Source organism: Dermacentor albipictus, chromosome 3 (assembly GCF_038994185.2).
Source record: "Dermacentor albipictus isolate Rhodes 1998 colony chromosome 3, USDA_Dalb.pri_finalv2, whole genome shotgun sequence".
Classification (NCBI taxonomy): Eukaryota; Metazoa; Arthropoda; class Arachnida; order Ixodida; family Ixodidae; genus Dermacentor; species Dermacentor albipictus.
The window spans coordinates 69,715,572-69,736,397 of NC_091823.1; the positions used below are offsets into that span (position 1 = coordinate 69,715,572).

The following is a 20,826-nucleotide window of genomic DNA, read 5'->3' on the forward strand; positions in this document are numbered from 1 at the left end:
TACGAACAAGTGCCGTAAATACGCATCGTACTAAAAGGGCGTGCCCTCTCGGCTTTGCTAATTGGAAGTTGTTGAGCTTCGGTCGGGCTTACCCGCCGTGGTTGCTTAGTGGCTATGGTGTCGGGCTGCTAAGCATGAGATCGCGGGATCGAATCCAGGTCGCGGTGGTCGCATTTGGATGGGGGCGAAACGCGAAAACACCCGTGTACTTAGATTTAGGTGCACGTTAAGGAATCTCAGGTGGTCCAAATTTCCGGAGTCCCCCAATGCGGCATGCCTCATATTCAGAAAGTGGTTTTCGCACGTAAAACGCCATAATTAAATGTTTTGTTGAGGGGCAGGCCTCTCAAATATCATTAAAAAAAATTCTGCTCACCGGGTTACGCTGGTGCATTGCAGTAAAATTGGACAGCTGGCAACGGGCGGCAAGTGTCCAAAATATCTGGGTGTGGTCTTCATTGGAATGGGGCAGCCGCCGCCGGGCATCGAACCTGCGACTTCGCGCTCAGCAGCACGACGCCATAGCGACTGAGTAATTGTGGCGTTTACGCAGTATCCTGGGCAATGATCTACGTGAAGCCGCTTAGGCCTCAGTACTTCATGAGCAGCTTCTTTTCATAGTCTGAAAGGTGCCCCAAATAAGTATGCGGTCTTTTCGCAAGTCGTTATGTCACATGTGATGTGCAATATTCTAAGCTAGCACAAAGTGTTAAATGCAACAAGGCAAAAAGAAAAAGCAATTATAACTTCGTCTGACGAACATTTTTGAGTCTAAAACGAAGTGGATATTGTCTAGCAGCACTGCTGTTACACCGAATGAACAGTAAATGCGAGGGTTCCACCATGGTGTAAATGGCCTTATGCGACAGACCATAACAATACTATTGCAGACTTTTTGCGATTACTCCTACCATTATTGTCAGTTAGCTCTCACTAGCCAGCGTCCTGGGTTGTCTGGCTCTTAGAATGTATTGGCCCGCACGCACGCACGCACGCACGCACGCACGCACGCACGCACGCACGCACGCACGCACGCACGCACGCACGCACGCACGCACGCACGCACGCACGCACGCACGCACGCACGCACACAACGCAACAAGCGCTGCCTAATTAACACGTTCCTTGACAGAGAAACACGCTATAAAAATGTAATGAGGTGAGTATCCAGGGTGCGCTAATGTAAGGCGCTGTCTGGAATTACTCTCTGTGATTGCCACCGACCACAGCAGTTCTGCCAGATGAAGCAAAGCCTATGCTGAAAATGAATGCTATCGTGCGAAGAAGGTCGAAGTGTATATATGTCATAGCGCATATATTAGGCGTTTAGTTTTTACGCCACTAAATCTATTTCACATAGCGAGCGAGAATGGGGCGATAAAGCATCCCTGCTTACTCGTTTGCTCTTTACGGCAATGTACTGCTTTTAGTTGCCTCATGAGCGGTCACGTAAGTGCTCATTCGTTTCGGTGACGGCAAAACCCGGGCCGCCGTGGAGCAATATGCCTCCTCGTTTCAAGCGCCCAAGTTTCGTAATGGAGCGAATATTGACGGGAGTCCAGTAACGAGGGGGCTTTTCTAATGACGCTATCAAATTCACGGCGCGGACATGCAATCTAATGATAATATTTGGGTGTCATTTTGGTGTTTCTAGTTATTAGCACTTCTTTCTATAGATATTTTTCCTTGTTTAGCGGTTTGCTTAGCTATATTTTGATATTACGGGTATTTAGCAGTCAGGTTCCTTTTGTGATAGATGTAAAAAAAAAAATTGGAAGCTAGGCTTTGTTAGAGACCTTAAGGCACAGGAAGGTAGGCATGCATGTTATGTCTAATTGTATACGATGGAGGAGGGCGTCGAACATGTGGTCAATCTTACGTCCTTGTAAAAGTTGCCCGGCAGGGGTGCGAAGAAAAAAAAAGAAACGTTGCCATCAGCTGTTTATCAGCAAAACAAATTGTTTGTTCGCGCATCCAGTGAAGAACTTGTGAGCTGCATCACCGACAATTTGTTCTTTTACTACGCTAGAAAGTATGAGTTCTTTTGCACGAATACTCCTCGTAATGATTTATAGGAGCGAAATGAGAAATTCGACAAAAGATTACAGCTACCACGACTTCACAAATGAAAACACTGGCTCATCTAATCTATACAGCAGGCTATGAATACCCGGGAAAAAAGTCTTATTCTGTTTCGTGGTTGTTCTACTGCGGTTTCAAACATGACGATGATCGATTAGATTAATCAAGAGCCTGGGAAACAAGTGCACCAAAAGAGACGAGTTCCAAGACAACCACAAGTTGAAGAACGACATAACAAGGGTGATTGCAATTTTGTAAAAGCCTTTTCAAACGCACGGGACCATCCCAAATTATAAGTGTTGTACAATTACGACTTTTCCACCTTGGGCAATGTTCTCGATCATATCAAAATCTTTTTGACCCGCAGGGATCTGCGAGAGAACGTGACCGGGAAGCGAAAAGTATTGCTCCTTTCGATGATTAGAGCTCCGCTTAGCGCCTCCAACAGCGAGATATTGACATAGAACTAGAAGTATGGCAAGGAGAAATGAAAGAAGTATGATGAAAACAGATATGAAGCCAAGAACACCAAAGGAACAATAAATATTACGTTCAATGTATGGGTATAGAACGTAGACGAGCCGATTAGACGAAGCCGTGCTAGCGAAAGAGGCTCGCGGATAGGCCCCACTTGGGCACGAACCTTGCGTGAGGCCGGAAGCAGTGAGTGGAAAGTGTTTGCGTCTGAGAGATAGAGGGGAGACGAGAGATGATAGAAAGCGAGTCAGCACAGGCCGCCCAATCTCGTGCAGGCGCCCTAATCCAGGAAAGGAGCGCACCCTTGCGGATATTATACGCGGACGTCAAAGCCTTGCAGGAAACTGGCTGTACGAAGCCGTTGATGCCACGTAGGGATTGAAAGCTTTGTTCGCGTTCTTTGACATCCTCTTTGTTCATGCGCATTGTGCTGAAATAGACAGAGCTTGGCCTCGTGCAAAATAACTTTGCTTTATAGTTTCTCCGTTGGCTTTGCTGATTTCTCGTGGTTTCGAGAATGGGCGCAGCAGTTGTTCTAATAGTGCGCTGAGGGCTTTAGGTGTTCATACCTTCTACGTTCTTCTATTTAGCTGTAATCTTTATGCTCTCAAGCGCACTGCTGTAAATGGCTTTCGTCCACTAGTACAGCCGCTTCTGAGGTCCTTCTAATATTTGGTGGTGTTTTTTCTATAATTTCAATCATACAGACACCGGAAAATGCATGGGTGATGAAGTACATTTCTTGCAGCTTTCACATGAGGCACTGGGGTAGTCTTCCTGCCACTGACTTTGTTGCAACGTGGTGATTTTTTTAAAGCATGCCTGCTAACATCACGGGAATAATGAAATGCTACCAACAAGCAAATATCTCTAAAAGTTTTTTGATCTGATTAGTAAAATTATAGGTTCCTTTGAAATTGTTCCGTTACAGCTTACGGTAAGCTTTTAAAGCTCGCTCTCAACTACAGTTACTTCATCAGTAATTAGGAGCTGTAAGTTGGCAATAGCATAAAAAGGGTGTCGACAACAAATTTTGGCATAAAATAGCTTCATGATGGAAGAAATATGGGATCGACAGAAACGACCACACGCGAACTTTTGCGAGCTTAACCGAAATGTTAACAAGAACAGAACAATGCTTTTTTTCCTGGTTATAACATTCGGTCCTTTAGAAATCGGTGCGTCTTGTATACTGGCATGAGAAAGACCTTTACTTTGTATTCTTTAAAGTTGCTCCTTTATAAAGACATCTTACTGCTGGCATATATCATTGAAGTAACCCATCTTCTCACATAACCCAGAAAGTGTGTAAACATAGCATCCGGCTTTAAGCAACTGCACTTGCCTGTAAACGGAGTCTTTTAGAATTTCATATAAGGTATCTTCTTCTTCGAGCCTCTGACCACAGAGAGTTGATAGGCATGATGCGAGTAGCTTCATAAAATCGTTGCGTATTCTGTCATTAGCGCGTTGTACACATACTTTGGGGCTCTTAGCTTTTTGGCACATGACAGCGGTTCACGCAGATAAGTGTCAGAATTTTGTTTATTACTTACTTCGATTTCGACCTGCGAAAGAAACACTGGAGCTTCTCCTTTAACTCGTGCTTCTAAAGTCTTTAAGCAAAACTACAGTCTGCTCACAAACGATGACAGGAAGCAGGCCACAAGCAACAAGCCTCTTTAGCGCTAAATTTGTGTTCGTGAGTACAGCAGCATATTGTGCGGAATAGTTCAATAGTTGACGTAATTAGATGATGATGATGATGATGATGATCTTATTTATCATAAGGGATGCAACACCTTTATTTCAGAGAGATTTCCTGGCATCAATCCAGCGCTCGCTGGATGTGTACCACGAGACGCCGCTGGTCTTCTGCAGATGTCGCTTGAGAGCCAGCCAGGGCAGGTCAAGCACGGATGCAAAGCTGCGATAGCGGGAGTTGCGATCAGATGGTGTGATATTCCTGAAGGAAGTGCGGTTCATTGGGGTACCCCGCACAGTGACGTCAGGTGGGAGGTCCAGTAGAGCCGCAGAAGTGGGGCGCTTCTGCAGCAGGTAAAAGAGTGACCGTTTGAGCATACCTGATCAAGACGGCATGCTTGCGGGAAAGTGAAAGATGTGATGAAGGGAACTCAAGCCCGTTAAGCCTTAGCTGCTTAAGTATGTTTTAGAGACGATGTAAAGGACCGCCTGCATGTGGAATATCTGGCAATCCTGAGTAATTCAGCTCGGGCGAGCGCGTTAGCTTTTTTGTTACCGGACATTTGAGATTTACCTTTGGCATGCCTCTTAAATCGGTAAACATGAGTGTTGGGTGAGAATTATAAAGATAGCTTTCCTGGTGTCATTGATTGTGAGCCCATTTTAGAGTAGTCGAAGAAAGCAGATAATCTTGTGGGACAGATCACGAAATTTCATGGAACTGTGGAGAACGTAGCTGCGCAACTGCCCCCGTCTATGCTCGCTGAGTCATCAGTGCGTACCCGTAGGTTAGTATGTAGGTAGTGCCATGCCGGGCCGACCCGCGGCGGAGCTGAAGTAGGCGTTAAGCACTCCCCTTACGTGTGCCGATCCCGAGGATAGTGCAATGCCGGGCCGAATCGAGGAGGAGGTAAAGCAGGCCTTACGCACTCCCCATATGTGTGCCGATCCCGAAGATAGTGCAACGCCGGGCCGACCCGCGGCCGAGCTGAAGCGGGCGTTAAGCACTCCCCATACGTGTGCCGATTCCGAAGATAGTGCCAATGCCGGGCAGACTCGCGGCAGAGGTGAAGCAGGCGTGAAGCACTCCCCATACATGTGCCAATCCCAAAGTTAGTGCCAATGCCGGGCCGACTCGCGGCAGAGGTGGAGCAGGCGTTACGCACTCACCATACGTGTGCCAATGCCGAAGATAGTGCAATGCGCAGCGGACTTGCGGCAGAGGTGAAGCAGACGTTAAGCACTCCCCATACGTGGGCCGATCAAGAAGATAGTGCAATGCCGGGCCGACCCGCGGCCGAGCTGAAGCGGGCGTTAAGCACTCCCCATACGTGTGCCGATTCCGAAGATAGTGCCAATACCGGGCAGACTCGCGGCAGAGGTGAAGCAGGCGTTAAGCACTCCCCATACGTCTGCCAATCCCAAAGTTAGTGCCAATGCCGGGCCGACTCGCGGCAGAGGTGAAGCAGGCGTTAAGCACTTCCCATACGTGTGTCAATCCCGAAGATAGTGCAATGCCGGGCCGAAGCGAGGTGGAGGTGAAGTAGGAGTTAAGCACTTCCCATACTTGGGCCGATCTCGAATAGTGCAATGCCGGGCCGACCCGCGGCGGAGGTGCAGTTCTCCATTAAGGGGCCCACATACACAGCTTCGCTGGTCACGCTTCTTCACAGAGTGGAAGGGCACTGAGTTTTTTTATAAGTTGATAGTCAATATATTGGATGCAGTCAACCCGACCGACCGACCGACCGACCGACCGACCGACCGACCGACCGACCGACCGACCGACCGACCGACCGACCGACCGACCGACCGACCGACCGACCGACCGACCGACCGACCGACCGACCGACCGACCGACCGACCGACCGACCGACCGACCGACCAAAGCCAGCCAGCCAGCCAACCAGCCAAGCAAGCAAGCAAGCAAGCAAGCAAGCAAGCAAGCGAACAAAAACAAACAAAACAAGTTTTGCGGAAGACAAAAATTTTTAAAGCAGGGTGCAACCCAATATCAGGGCGAATATCTTATACATTACCTGACTGCACAGCGATCTCGGAATCCCGCTACAATTCTGAAGTACCCCACATGCTGAATTAGGCGGGATGAAGCCCCCTTCATCAAAAGGCCTTTCATCGTTCACCATAAACGAAGAATGGCGGTGCTTGGTAGCCGTGAACCGACCAACCTTTGACAATTTCCTCTATAGGGCGCCCTGCTGCCTTGCAAGAGCACTAACTGCCCATCGAGCTAAAATTCTGCAGCTGTCACTCGATGCCCACTTGCGGACAGACAGACAGACAAAGAACTTTAATAGCAAGGTCCTGAGACGCTTTGCCCTAGGGCAGAGCTGGAACAGGACTTAATATGCGAGCGAACGCATGAGTAATGCTATTGGACGGGCTGCTGGTGACGGGTTGAATTCTTGTTTCATTTTTATAGCACAAGATAAAACGTGAACCGAGACGCTAGTCCTCTCTTCGTGCCCCGTTCAAGTTTGCTCTGGCAATATAAATGAAGGATCCAGCGAACAGGTGGCACGCTATAGCACGTTGAGACACTTCTGTATCAATATCAATATATCAATATATCAATATGTGCATGTATCATTATGTGGTCTCCGCACCTTCTACTTACAGAGTTGACTCCGTAAGGTCTCACTGAAAATTTAAATTTAGCCAGGTTATGCTTCGTCGAGTTCTTAGCTTCAATAATTAAACCAACGTGCATGAATAAAAAAAAAGAAACATGCATGCAAACAATCCATGAAAACAGCCCGTTTTCGATATTTTATTGGGGCTGATGATGGTGACGATAATGATGATGATGAGCCTCTTTTCTCCAGAGTACCCAGGATAGGCCTGGAATCAGGCTACACAGTCGCCTTGTTTCCCTCCTATTTCTCGTGTTCTCTTGTGTCTGCCCTCCTAGATTGAATTGCCTTCTCTATATTTGTTGCCATTCCGTTTTAGCCTGGTCGTGTGCCTGCATCACGATAATAATAATAATAATAATAATAATAATAATAATAATAATAATAATAATAATAATAATAATAATAATAATAATAATAATAATAATAATAATAATAATAATAATAATAAACCGGCGGTGCCTACAGAAACGTTCCGTATGCCATAGGTTTCGAGTCTGTGTACAACAGCCATTTAAAAGCACCAGTATCTTAAGATTGGCGATGATGCAACGTTAACGTTGTAAACATCAATCAAGTGTATATTATCTTAGAGCGCCAGCTGAAATGTTAACTCGGTTGACGCTATAACACCATAAAAAAGCCGTTTTAATTGGAAGAAACCTGCCGTTACAATTTTTCTTCGTTTCATGATAGAAAGTCCACCGACATTGACCTGTATGATTGGGGATGCAATTGTATCACTAATTTTCTCGACGGACCCATACGTGCAGCAAGCAAGTTTCACTAATGGCGAACTCGGCAAATCGCACCGGTGCGCACCTGCGCGCCCCCAGTGAGCCTTTTCATCCAATCATCGTCGTCCTAGGGCGCCCCGTCACGCGCTGGTGCGATTTGCCGAATCCGCCATAGGGAACTTCGACATCTTTAGATTTGGTAGGTGTGCACTCCTAGCGGCAATCTTGCTCTATGCTCAGTCTGTCCTCCTCATTACTGCTATAAACGGCTTGCAGTCCACAGGGCTAAGTACGTTCCGTACCTTTCGATTCCATGCATGAAGTCGTTTTATTTTTCTTCTTCTTTCCCTGCCTTCTTTAGAAGAAGGTGTGAACAGCCCCCGTGGTAAATCGCCGAACCCTTTAGCGCGGTACGTTTAAGGCGACAAACTACACTGGCGTGGCTCTGGCGAAGAAGAAAAGTCTCTGGAAGCTTCTAAACTGGAAAGAAACAGGAAGCATCGCTTTACGAGTTCCGGTAACGGCTGGGCAACATTGTTCTTTAACGCATCTTGTCGGCGATTACGCGTTAAATTAGCGCAGTTCTGTACGGAAGGTGCAAGCCCGTAGTCAATAAGGAACGAAGGCTGCGCGCCGAAAGTGCATCCAGGCAGATATGCGTTCTTTCTCAGCACCGGCACCGGTTATCGCGGGCCGGTCCAGCGAGAGAACGGCCATCACTACAGAGCAGCGAGAAATACGTGAACGCGGGTGGATTTGCGGGCAGCCGCTTATCACGTCCCAGCTTTGCGAAACGGCCACAGAGAAACGGCGAGCTTCCTTCGCTCCTCCATATTCAGACCGCGTAGGAGACGGATCCTCGGCGCGTGTGTAATGATTGCCTCGTTAACTACACGCACGTGAACATCATTCTCGGCGCGTCAGTACTCGACGGGCTGCATTTGTTCAAACACATAGTCGTAAGCCGTGTACTGCGTGCGGGATGAGTTCTGCACGCCAAGCCACACACACGCACACAAAAAATTGCCAGGCTTAGCTTGGTTAAGCCAAGAATGCGTTGCATATTGCGCGAGTTGGGGCCCAGCTTTTCCTCGGGCTGTCGTGACGTCACGTCACGTGGTTGCGCTAAAGACCAATGGTGGCTGCCCGGCCGCGCCCAAGGGCTGAACTGAGTGATTGCAATATGCAACGCATAAAAATAGAAGCAACTTAATAACAAACATAGCAAACTTAAAAGAGAATAGACCCACGTATGACACGCGCAGCAATGAACAATGGCTCACACCCTCAATGGTGGCTGCGCGGCCGCGCCCAAGGGCTGAACTGAGTGATTGCAATATGCAACGCATAAAAAGAAAAAAAATTCGCTTCTCAGGTGCTTGTTTGAGTTGAGCGGTAAAGTGTTTGCTTGTAATCTGTGTGAGTTATTAAGTGGCTGCGATAAATGTCCCCTTTAGATGTCCATTCTTTCCTTTAAATACTTCCTTTCATCGATTATGTTGCATGAAAATAGTGTTATGCTTGGTTTTTCTTTGAACATTTTTTTTTGACCGCAGAAGTCTGAAGACGCGATTGACCGCTAGGATTACATGCAATAATGCGGCAAGCAGTCGAGGCAGTTAATAATCGAGGGACGAAATCGCGAAACTTTTCGTTGGTAGGACGTGTATTCCACAGGCCAGCGACCTTATAATAAGTTTAACATCTCCCCTGGCTGGCACTTGCTCTTACGATGAACTTTGGCATAAGAACTCCCCTCCCCTCCCTCCCTCTCTCGTTTTTTCTGCCAATGCGCGCCTTGATGCTGCACGCCGGCCGGTCAACACTCATTACCAGCGCTTGCATAGTGCATGCATACCGTGCACACTAGTGAATACTGCTAGCATGTACTAACAATGCGTGAAGTGGGCGTCTATATTGGGACAGTGCAAAGCAGTTAGAAGCAAAGTGCAGTTAATAAAGTTGAGAAAGACGGACATTGCGAGTTATTTTGTCTCTCAATCTTTTAAGCGTGTGCATTCGTTTCTGCACAGCAAACGGAAGCTGAAGAAAAATGTGCAGCCCCTGCATTTGTGCCAGTGACGGCGAGCCCTGTATTTCCTCGTCATCCGCCGTCATAACATTAAATGGAACGGAGACGAGGAAGCTTTACAATGGAAGTAGAAACGTTCATAAAAAAAGTACGTGTACTGCAAAAAGAAAATACTTGCCTTCGTTACTCAGAGCTGTAACCGCTTGACGTTAAAGAATATCTTCCAATAAAAAAGCTGGATGACTTCTAAGGACATTGTTTAGCTGCTTAATAAAACATATTTTTTCTGACTTTTTTATTGCTCTCTATTTTCCTTTTAAATAATAAAGTCAGTAATCGGTGTATACCTCGAACGATATTAACGCCTTTTCTTTTGTTCTTTATGAAATATATACCTTTCTCCTCTGATTTGTAATTCACGTTCTACGATCAAAGAACCACACTTTCACGATACCAGAAGAACAAAAAATGAAGAAAAGGGACAGCTGTGTACAATCATCATAACAAAAATATAAAGTATTGAAGTGCGTGATAAAAACATAAATGTAGTCAGACAAGAACAAATGACGATTTTAAAAGGCAAATAAAACCTTCCCGCTCGAAAAACCTTACGAAGCCTTACTTAAAGACAGATGACTTTCAGAAACCATTCATATCTTCCAAAAATCACGGACTAGCCAAAAAGTGGCTACATAGTGAATGAGCAGATCCCCTAATAAAATCACAGAAAGTCGCGCTGGGAACAAAAAGAGCTGGAGAACAAAGGCGGCACATGAAATTCACAAAGGCTGATAGCAGTCTTTCATACGGAGATGGCCACTGATGACTCAGCATTAGGATAGAAAGGAACAGCCTTCTGTGCACGTCGTCTGGGAGGAGAGCTTGGACGTCGCTCGAAACGGGCGCCCGTTCTCGGCCTCCATCATTCTTCATTCCTTTGGAGCAGCAAGGTCGTTTGCTGGTCATCTTCGGAGCACAAGTGAATTTCGTAGCTTTGTAGAAGCACCTGAGGCTTACCGAGCTGTCACTTAAAGTGATAAATGTTGCTATGCGTCTGCCGCAGCTTGTTTGTTCGGTGCGAAAGCGCCTCTGATTTCGCCTCTGGAGTCATCCCTCAACTAAATCGCTATTTGTATCCGGCTCAAATGCATCTGTGGTGCTGTGAGCTCGGACGTATAAAAAAACCGAGATTCTGTCGACCGCCTGTATGCACGAAGGCGCCGGTGCGAACCATGTCTTGCAGAAGGCATTTCTTTTAGGTGAACTTTGCTCATAATTGGTAGTCGAGGCCCGGATGATCTTAACTATTCTATTCTAATTTTATTCACTTGCGCGCTTTGTCAGTGGTCCGAGGTGCGTGTTGCCTACGCTATCACCACAACGGGTCGGTCTTCAGCAGTGAATCTTGCAAAAGGAACCGGATCTAATAAAAGAAATCACTACGTTGTACCGACTCCGATTTTATAAATATTGGAATCAATACGCAGTCATTCTGAAGGCTAGGTGACTTTAAAATAACAAGACGCTGCCTGTTAGAAGGCAAAATGCGTTCGATTAAAATCATTTAGTGCTTGTTTAACGGGTTGAACTCTGCGCTTTACCTAAGGACCGTTTTTGCTAACATCTGCTCCGAATAAATATATTTTTTATTGACCCATTAATGGTCCGCAGAATAAAAAAAATGACAAGGAAGAAACAAATATAATGAAGAAGCCAGGCAGCAAAGACAGTAGCAGAAGAAAGAAGCGGACAAACAGCTTGGAAAAAGTGGAGACAATAGATAGTCGTCTTGTGCTGTCGTGGATTCGCGGGCACACTGCCTGAATGTACAGAGAAAGAAAGCAAGGAGAAGAAAGGCAGGCAGGTCAACCAGACGAGCGTTCGGTTTGTTACCGTCCACTGGGAATGACGGAAGAGAACAATAGACGGAGCACCGGAAGCACCCAGTAGGACGAACAGCAGAGGGCCACAAGAGTTTACGTACCAGAAGTATTTTGAAAAAGATGAACTACTTCGAATACTGGGAACATGGCTTCAGATTCAGTATTCCCGAGTGATGTTGCCGCCTTTTCAGTAATTAAAGGGTCCATGCCTGAACAGTAGCGAAACAGAACGCATTCTCTCTTTGTACAAAAGAATGGTTGCCTATCACGCTACTCATTGTTGATTACAAGATGTTAGCGATCATTATCGTTCGCTGGTTGGGGACCCTGATGAGCTTCCTAGTTTGCCATCACCACGCTTGCTCGGTACCTGGAGAGAAGTACACAGCCTCTTTTTCGTTACTCGTGACACCATAACCTATACGCTGTAGTGGTCTGCCCATGGTCTGCTGGTCTCGTTGGATAAGAAAAGCATTCGAACTGCTTATGCTATCAAAATTAACCTGGAGTTTCCCCACTACGGCGTGTCTCATAATCAGATCGTAGTTTTGGCACGTAGAACACCAGAATATTTTTTTATGTTGGTAGCGTCGCACAGTTTATAGGAAACTTAAACTGCTACGATGATGATGATATAAACTTCTATTGAAAACCAAAAAAAGGCTTGGGTAACGGCAAGACTGGTCGGCTCCCTAGGCCGAGATACCGTTGGCGCAAATGCTGTAATATATCAGAGTATGTTGTCTGCTGAGAGGAGGGGCCTAGGTCAGCAAGTCATGACGTAGAAGGATCCTGGAGAAGGATATCTCGGGCCGAAGCCTGTGCGCGCTCGTTTCCCTCAACCCCCTGGTGACCTGGTACCCACGTCATCTACTTCCGTGCAACTCGAGTCTTAGATTGACTAAGAGAGTGTGCGGGCTGCAGTTTCATAATAAATTGGCTAAGAATTGTGCAGACCGGCGGCGTGATTCTACCGCAGATATAATTTCTATAAGCTGCCTGCGAATCTGTAATAATGTATTCCGACGCGGAGTATGTGGCGGATAGGGCTATGGCCACTTCCTCCATAGCCAACGTTTCTCCTTTACGGACTGAAAGCCCGTCTACAACCTGCATTTGGTGCACCACTCATATTATCGATATCCCCTTTACAGAACCTGCAGCGTCCACGAAGAAGGCTCTTTCTGCTTTTGAATAGCTCTTCTTCAACATCTTGCTCGTCGCCACTCTTCTCGCTTGATGATGCTCCTAGTGCATGTTTTAGAGGGCAGCTGTTAGGTGCCCGTTCCTGCGGCGAGCGTCGGCGTCCGTCTTAAATGAGGGAACGAGCACAGCGAAAGACGAAAAAGCGAACGCGGAGCGCAGCGGGGGATGAAAGACGGCGAGAGCTAAGAGAGTGTGAGGAAGAAAGCGGAGGAGGAAAGAGGAGGAGGACGGTATGGTGAAAGCGTGAGGAGAAAAAGTGTAGTGCTGCGCAAGACGGGCTCTGCGCGCGTCGTCTGTTCACCGATGACGCTACCGATACCATAAAAGGAAACAAAGCGTTGCATGAGCGTAGGTTTGTCTGCGGCGGCTGCTGCTGTGAAGCTCGCCCAGGCGTCACCCACGCGCTGCCTCTCCCGACCTCCCGATTCGCGAGGTAGTCGCGCCACACTTCGCTCCGTTTGGAACTTTCCGCACGAGACAGATTGTCCGCGGCACCGAATATATCGCGAAATGAAAACACGTTTAAGAGCGGCGCTCAAATTTCGCATTAGGGAGTATCGTAATCGCGGATGATTTTTTTTTTAGCAAGCAGAAGCGTAAGGAATTTGCTCGCTCCTAAACTCCCGAGGAATATCGAAGAAAATACTGGTGAAGGTGGGCCGGTTCCGGAGATAATGCAGCCCAACAAGGCACTTCAAAGCCGCGAGCTGTCACAAAGAAAGAAGACGAGAGAGTGGCACGTGGTACACGCACCGAGTGTTTCAAAGAGCTTGGCACCTTTGGCACGACAACATTACGGGTGCGAACGTGACCTATATTGGTTAGTGGCATCGGGCCGCTGTGCTTCACGATGGCAGAGGTTCGATTCCACCATTGGTCACACTTTATTTCTTCTTTTTTATTGAAGCGAGGCGAGACATCAACCTAGCTGCCTATCGCCAAGTGCGAAGAATGAGGCAAAGGATGCTGCGCCTTCGACGCAAATTATCGGAGTAGGATGGCGCGTGCTTGGTAGCATTACCTCGCGTCAAGAATTCCTCCCCGAATATCACCTAAAATAAATGGCGTATATTCAGGTATTCGCAAATAGAAATGTTCTTACTAGCCTGTTGAATTATTCGGCAGATGTGTGGTGTACTGCGCTCCCATACGTTATATCTCCTTGGCAGCTGAGGGCAAATTTTAGCGACGAAATAGGATTATTTGCACATCAACGATCGCGAGAAAAGTGGCCTGTCTAAGTGGTCAGTTACCGTTTTGCGTTCCCCATTGCGGAATTTTACAACTAGATCAGAGCAACTCAATCAGTGTAGCTGAAAGGTGATTCCCGCAGGAACGCCGAGTGCCGATGGCTGTCCTCTTGCCTCTGTATATTTGGCGTATCCGTCCTTAATTAGACAGTTGTGGTGTTCGCAGGGGGATTCGAGCCGGACGGAGGCGAGGCTTTATTCTAGACAGTGTTTAATTCCGCCATACTGTCAAGCTCTCCATCTTTTCAGCTCCGGTAAGCTGAGAAAGTGCCTGCACCCTCTATGATTGGTTCAAAATGCTACGTTGGAGAATGTGACTACACGACAGAGCTTGAAAGTCCAGCATATTGGCATCCGGACAAGCGCGTCTTTATTTCCCGGTTGTCATCGGTCTTACTTTCGCTCGCAGTCATCATGCCATTATGGAATCCGAACTGTCCTTATAGTTGAGGAGACTGAGGGGAGAACAGGCGACCGGGGGGGGGGGGGGATTGAAGAGTGATCCTGCAAACACCCAGTTCCTTCATTGTTGTCCCCTATCGACGCTGAGCCACTCTGAGGTGTTTAGCGTCCACTGGAGCGTATCGGTAGACTCTTCCGAAGAGCATGGGAGACGCCTCTCAGAACACATCGGGAAAAGGAATGCGATATTGATTCACTCGATCCTGAGATTCTTCTGCCGCTGCTGTGCCTTTCGTCGCCTCTGGTTTATCTGTACGGCCATCTTTCTTGTATTGCAGAGTTCCTGGTGCGGAAGGCGCCGCCCAGTCGCGTATCGAGCGGCCCGTGCACGTTGACATCGATAACGGCTGCGTCGTCAAGGGGCGCCTTGCTCCACAGCAGTTTTCGCGCCCTCACTCGCTGCAGTTATGTCAGTCGATGGACTGCGCACTCCTTGCTAGCAGATTGCCGCGCATATATAAAGCATGCAGTGCAGTCAGTTCATTCAAAGAGTCGACGGGTAGATCAATATCCGGAACCTTGATTTCATCGTTCGTAATTTTGTCAGTAAGTGTGGAACCGGGAACAACAACAACAACAACAACAACAACAACAACAACAACAACAACAACAACAACAACAACAACAACAACAACAACAACAACAACAACAACAACAACAACAACAACAACAACAACAACAACAACAACAACAACAACAATAATAATAATAATGTCTAAGAATTTTAGACATTGCCCCTTACGCAATTTGTTGAGCTTCGCCGCAATACACAAGCGTATCCGGTCAGGTTTAAAAGACTGCTATAACACCGCATTGTGTGCCGTGTAGGTGCTGTAAATGCAATTTGTATTGTAAGGAAGTACCCTCTCGACGTCGCTAACAAAGGAAGAAAATCACAGGCCTAGGCGGCACACGCAGCACAGTCGCAGGCGCCAGTGTTTGCCGGCCCGCGCTTCTGTTCGAAGTGTTCGAAAGGCAAAATACATTCCTTTTAAAATTTGAGTCGTACTTTCACACAAGGGCACTCTGAGTTCTTTACTTCATTATTTGCTGACCGGCTCCTGCATAATCCGTCTAAACGAGACAATTAATATGAAATAGTGCCATTTTGCTCCTTTTATTACCCAGGCTGTCTCCAACTTGTCTTGACTGAACACTAACACCACTTTTGAAGTAGCTCTAGCACTTTCCGATTGCTGGTCGAAGCTATGTCACTCTTGAAATATGCTTACTCTATTCCGGTTATGGCATGCATGGCTTTTGTCGTTTCTAAAATTTTACTACTCTGATTTGGATATTCCACGGTCACTTGTTAGAATCTTAATTTCAGCTACTAATAGCCCCACTCATTTGTAAAAAAAATATCGTTACATTTCCACACAGTGTAATAAGAAGGATGCGGCCCTGCAAACTTATCCTATATAGATTTAGTGCCGACGTATGTTTCAATGTAAAGTCCTGATTTAACTTCCCGTTTCCAACACTGTCCAGGGCCAGGAGGTAGAATGCAAGTAACAAAGGAACGTAATTTACCAAGGGGAAAAGGATCCATTTGGGTCATTGAGGGAGCTGTTTGGTACAGGCTTATAAGGCTGCAAGCACATTAATAATTTAAACGTAGCATCATACTAATAATTACCTCTTGTGCAGCGTTGGCGTTGACTGACATCATTTTTATTTCATTTTATTTATACATACTGCAGCGCAATTTGCGCTATAGCAGGAGTGGGGTGAGAAAAGGTACAGAAAGTACATTGTAGTGTACAGCGGTAAACACAAGTGAACACTTTTACAAAAGAGCACTGATGAAAGGAAAATACACAAGAAGTTTTACAAATGCTGCCGGGCATGGGTGAGCACGATTATACATCTAGGATGGCGGTTGCGAAAATTCGGGATGAGCATGAGCGAATGGACCCAGGTAATGAATTCCAGTCTTCGATTGAGCGGGGAAAAAGCTGAATTTGAACATGTACGTGCGTAGTCACGTCGTGTTGGTACGTGCGTAATCATGTGTGGGTTATACCACTAGGCCAAGAGCGCCTCAAACGGACCGTTTTCAACTGCGTCAAGAACTGCATGAGGAAAACGTGAGGCATCGCAGGAAATTCGTGAAGCTCGTGTGTATACGTTCGTATCAAGTGACCGTGGAACAATTAGGGCTTTGATATCACCGATCGCTATAGGAGCGTGAAGTATTCCACAAACGACAGTTCCAGCTTTGAGTCTTCAGATGTAAATGAGTTTTGACGTTCTTTGTTTACTTATGTGGCAGGTTTAGCGTATAGAGATCTGCAGGTGAATCGTGCAGTAGTGTTGATAATTCTGTTTCATTTATAACTGTTGAGTGAACCACGGAAGCGTACAAATATTGGTTCATTTTGACTGCTTCCCAGAACACGTAAACAGGCATGAGGCGTCGCATTTTTGGGAATATATTTAAGGTGTACCGTAGTTGACCCCACTATTACTTTTTCTTATACCGGATGTTGTATAGCATGTTGCAGATCTGTAGCTCACGTCTGGCGTTGTTAAGTGTTATGTGTCTTGTTGGTGTAAATATGAACTGATTTATGTGCGTGTTTCCAGACTATATTGTGCACTTTAATAAAGGAACTGTGCATGTTTCTTGGTGTCCTCTTGCATTTTTCTTAGTATTATTTGTACTAAACATTAAAAAGTTAGTACCTTTTGACCGTCGTCAGTGCATAAAACTTTTTTGTGGCTTTGTTTTACTTGCGCTGCCAAAAGGACTAGCCGGCGCCAGTAATGGTGCCAACTTCTCTCACTTCATATTAATAACAAAAAAATTCTACACGCGATAAGTACGTTGCAACAAGTTCGAAGCTCTGAATTAGTGGGAGTGCAAAGACTCGAGCATGCCAAAACATATTCAACCAATGATTGGTACGTACAGGGCAAAACTTGTTGAATTCGTGTTCGAATGCAAGTGTGCTCAAACGACGGCTGCTTGCTAAGCAGTTGCTCCTAAAGCATTTCAGCCGAAGGCTTGCCTGTCGCCTCAATAATTCCAAACGCACACTCCCTCAATTGTATTCAGCATCCAGGAAAGTTTGTCGAGTTTTCCAAAGAATTCTTTGGAAAGAGTTGCGATAAGGAACAACCTTTTTCTTTATATTTTTTTGTCACGTTCTAAACTGTGTTACTTACGCTAACACTCTTTTCCGTCCAAAGAGTGCTTCGAGAAATAAATAAAAAGCAAACAAAATAAACTTAGGCGTTAGCATTTCACATCAAGTGGGCCGAGAAACACTTTGCATAGCCAATGCCTGGGATGCAAATCCGGTAAGAAATTTAAAGTTACCAACAAGGATGCAAATGCTCATCCAAAGGGCACGTCGAGACCGACAGCGTGAAGTGGCCAGGACCGAGTAAATGATAAAGATGCACAACACGACCACGGATGCACATGAGGCCACAAAACCGAACTGTACGCGGCATAAACGGGGTAACAGATGTGCAATGAGGTATATGCACGTAATCGTCGTGACGGCGCTCTTCTGTAGTAAATATATCTCATTTCTCATAATATTGTGCTTTGAGCTATCGCCATAAAGTTTTCAAGGAAAAAAAGAAAAAAGAAAAAACGAAAAGGATGACAAATCATTTCCAACTTTGCTAATATTTCCAAACCAATATTCAAAACTTTCGGGTTTCGAATCTTGCGTCTCAATGCAATGCCGCTTCTGCAGCCAACGTTAATTTCGGCACAGAATAACATATGGTCCTATGGACCTCTTATAGATCAATAAATAAATAAATAAACAAACAAATCAATCAATCAATCAATCAATCAATCAATCAATCAATCAATCAATCAATCAATCAATCAATCAATCAATCAATCAATCAATCAATCAATCAATCAATCAATCAATCGAATGTACTTAAATTTGTTAATGGAAAATAGAACGATTGCGTATATATAGGTGTAGGCTGCCTAAATGGAATGTTCGGTGAACTTGTGGCATCAACAGAAAGACCGTACCTGCGCCGGTATTCCGGACACCACAGCTACTGTGCTTTATGTGTTCTGTGTATTGCATAAAGGAGAATATGTTGTCGCAAAAACCGTTTTCATCGACCTTAACAGAGAGCTGAAACGTCACATCGCGCGATCGATCGGTATATGGTGCTGCATATGCTGGATTTCCATGGCAACGCGCTGTACTCGAAATACACTTCCCGCGTGCTTTTCTTTGTATGCGATGGCCCAATGATGTGCACCAAATTGGTGTCAATTGTCACAAAAGCTGACTGCAATATTGTGCGCATAAACATCCTTAGAAAGTTAGCACTGCATAGGCCTATTCTGTACATTCTCTCGCACCGCATTTACGTCGGCTCTCTAAATGTTTGCTTCTGTTATAAAATACTAAAAAAAATTGTGGGGTTTTACGTGCCAAAACCACTTTCCGATTATGAGGCACGCCGTAGTGGGGGACTCCGAGAATTTAGACCGAATCTTTAACGTGCACCTAAGTACACGGGTGTTTTCGCATTTCGCCCCCAGCGAAATGAGGCCGCCGTCGCCGGCATTCGATCCCGCGACCTCGTGCTTAGCAACCCAACACCACAGCCATTAAGCAACCGCGTTGGATTGTTATAGAATACTATCCAGAGAGGAAGGGAAAGAGAGAGACAGAAAGAATATAGGAAAGGCAAGGAGGTAAACCAGACGTGCCTCCGGTTTGCTACCCTGTACTGGGGAAAAGGGATGCAGATACAAAAAGAAAGTAATGGAAGACAGAAACAGGACTGTAGTTGCGCGCACAGATGAAAGTACGCAGCAAGCCCATAAATCGTCGCAAAGACTAGTCGAATTAAGGTTTTGCAGTACAGTAAGCGATTTTAGAGGCGACAAGGTTCATTGCGGCAACTCAGACTCCAGATAAATGAGTAGTTTTTGCGCAGATTCACAGCATGCACCAGAGGTGCTACGCAATGTTCACGAACAGTGCGTGGTAAATGCGATTTTCATTTCACGAACTTTTCCTGTTTAGCGACATCACAATAGCCACGCGATGTAGACAAACCTACTGTGCACGGATGGTCCTAAGCTATTTTCGTGCGATTTAAATCGATCGGATATGCTATTTGACGTTTGCGTTGTATTATCTTTCGCGGACCATCGACTACCCGGGCCACCTGGGGCGGCTTGTACAAGAGCGCACTCGATGAGACAAAAATAAATAAATAAAGTAAAGGAAGTTGACAAGAGGTATCTAATATATAGGAATAAAAGAATGCAAGGAAAGAATTAAAAGAAGAAGAATGGGAACAGCGCCGAGCACAGACCTGTAGTCACGCATGAGCCATACCACAAAACAGGAAAGCCCAACCGGTGTAGGCAAAGCGCAGTTCTTGTTCGAGTTCGGCGCAATGCAGTCATGGCTGCCATAATGGGCGTCGGGAATTACGATCAATAAAAACTGGTACCCATGACCAATACCTAAGCCGGCACATTTCAGAAAAACATCGCAAAAACGATCATGTCAAATGTTTCACGAAGAGGGAAAACGCCGTAGTCATCTATTTGCCCGGAGAACCAAAACTAAAGGGAATAAATAAATAAAATGTGAATGCATAGTAACCAAGTAGTTAAATCTCGAAGAGAGAGAGAGAGAGAGAGAGAGAGAGAAATAGGAGAAACGACAACGACTTATGAAATAAAGAACTTCGCTTGAAAAATTATATATATATATAAAATTATATTATGAAAAATTATATATATATATATATATATATATATATATATATATATATATATAGAGAGAGAGAGAGAGAGAGAGAGAGAGAGAGAGATAGAGAGAGAGAGAGAGCACATATTTCAGTCCTCTGCATTGCTACGCACTCATTGAGATGCGCTGGTTATTTTGCCACTAAGGCGGAGCGTGACATTTCTGCCACCCGCTAACACACGGGGTGGGCTTGGCCATTGTGAGCTCACTGTGGATGAGACTGGAAAAGAAACTACGTTCAGCACAAGGGGGGAAGGAGTTGGCAGCATTGATTCAAACTCTGTGTCGGCAAAGTGGCTGGCTCGTCATAAACCATTGGATAGGTATATGCGTTGTGGAAGATGTAAAGAAATACTATATGTCCGAGTATAATAAGTGTAGAGCAAAATTGAAATTTTTACCCCACGGACAAGGTTAGTCCTTGGACTTGCGCATATATTAGGTGCTGGCCGGTATTATGTTGGTAATAGTTGTAGAATATTCATCGAAGAAGTTCTCTCAACAGCGGAAGTCCTCTGAATAAACAATCCGCACCTTCTTAGGAAATAAAAAAAAAATTAAGGTGTGTTGGGAAAAG

At 45.7% G+C, this 20,826-nt stretch overlaps 1 protein-coding gene across 1 annotated transcript in view; it reads right to left on the bottom strand.

Annotated features, from left to right (window-relative positions):
• Positions 1-4,368: 4,368 nt before the first annotated feature.
• Positions 4,369-20,826, bottom strand: part of LOC139057709 (uncharacterized) — a 531,286-nt gene continuing 514,828 nt past the window's right edge. The window contains exon 6 of the mRNA XM_070536455.1: positions 4,369-4,608. Coding sequence (XP_070392556.1) covers positions 4,369-4,608 — 240 coding nt within the window. The remainder of the gene's footprint in view (positions 4,609-20,826) is intronic.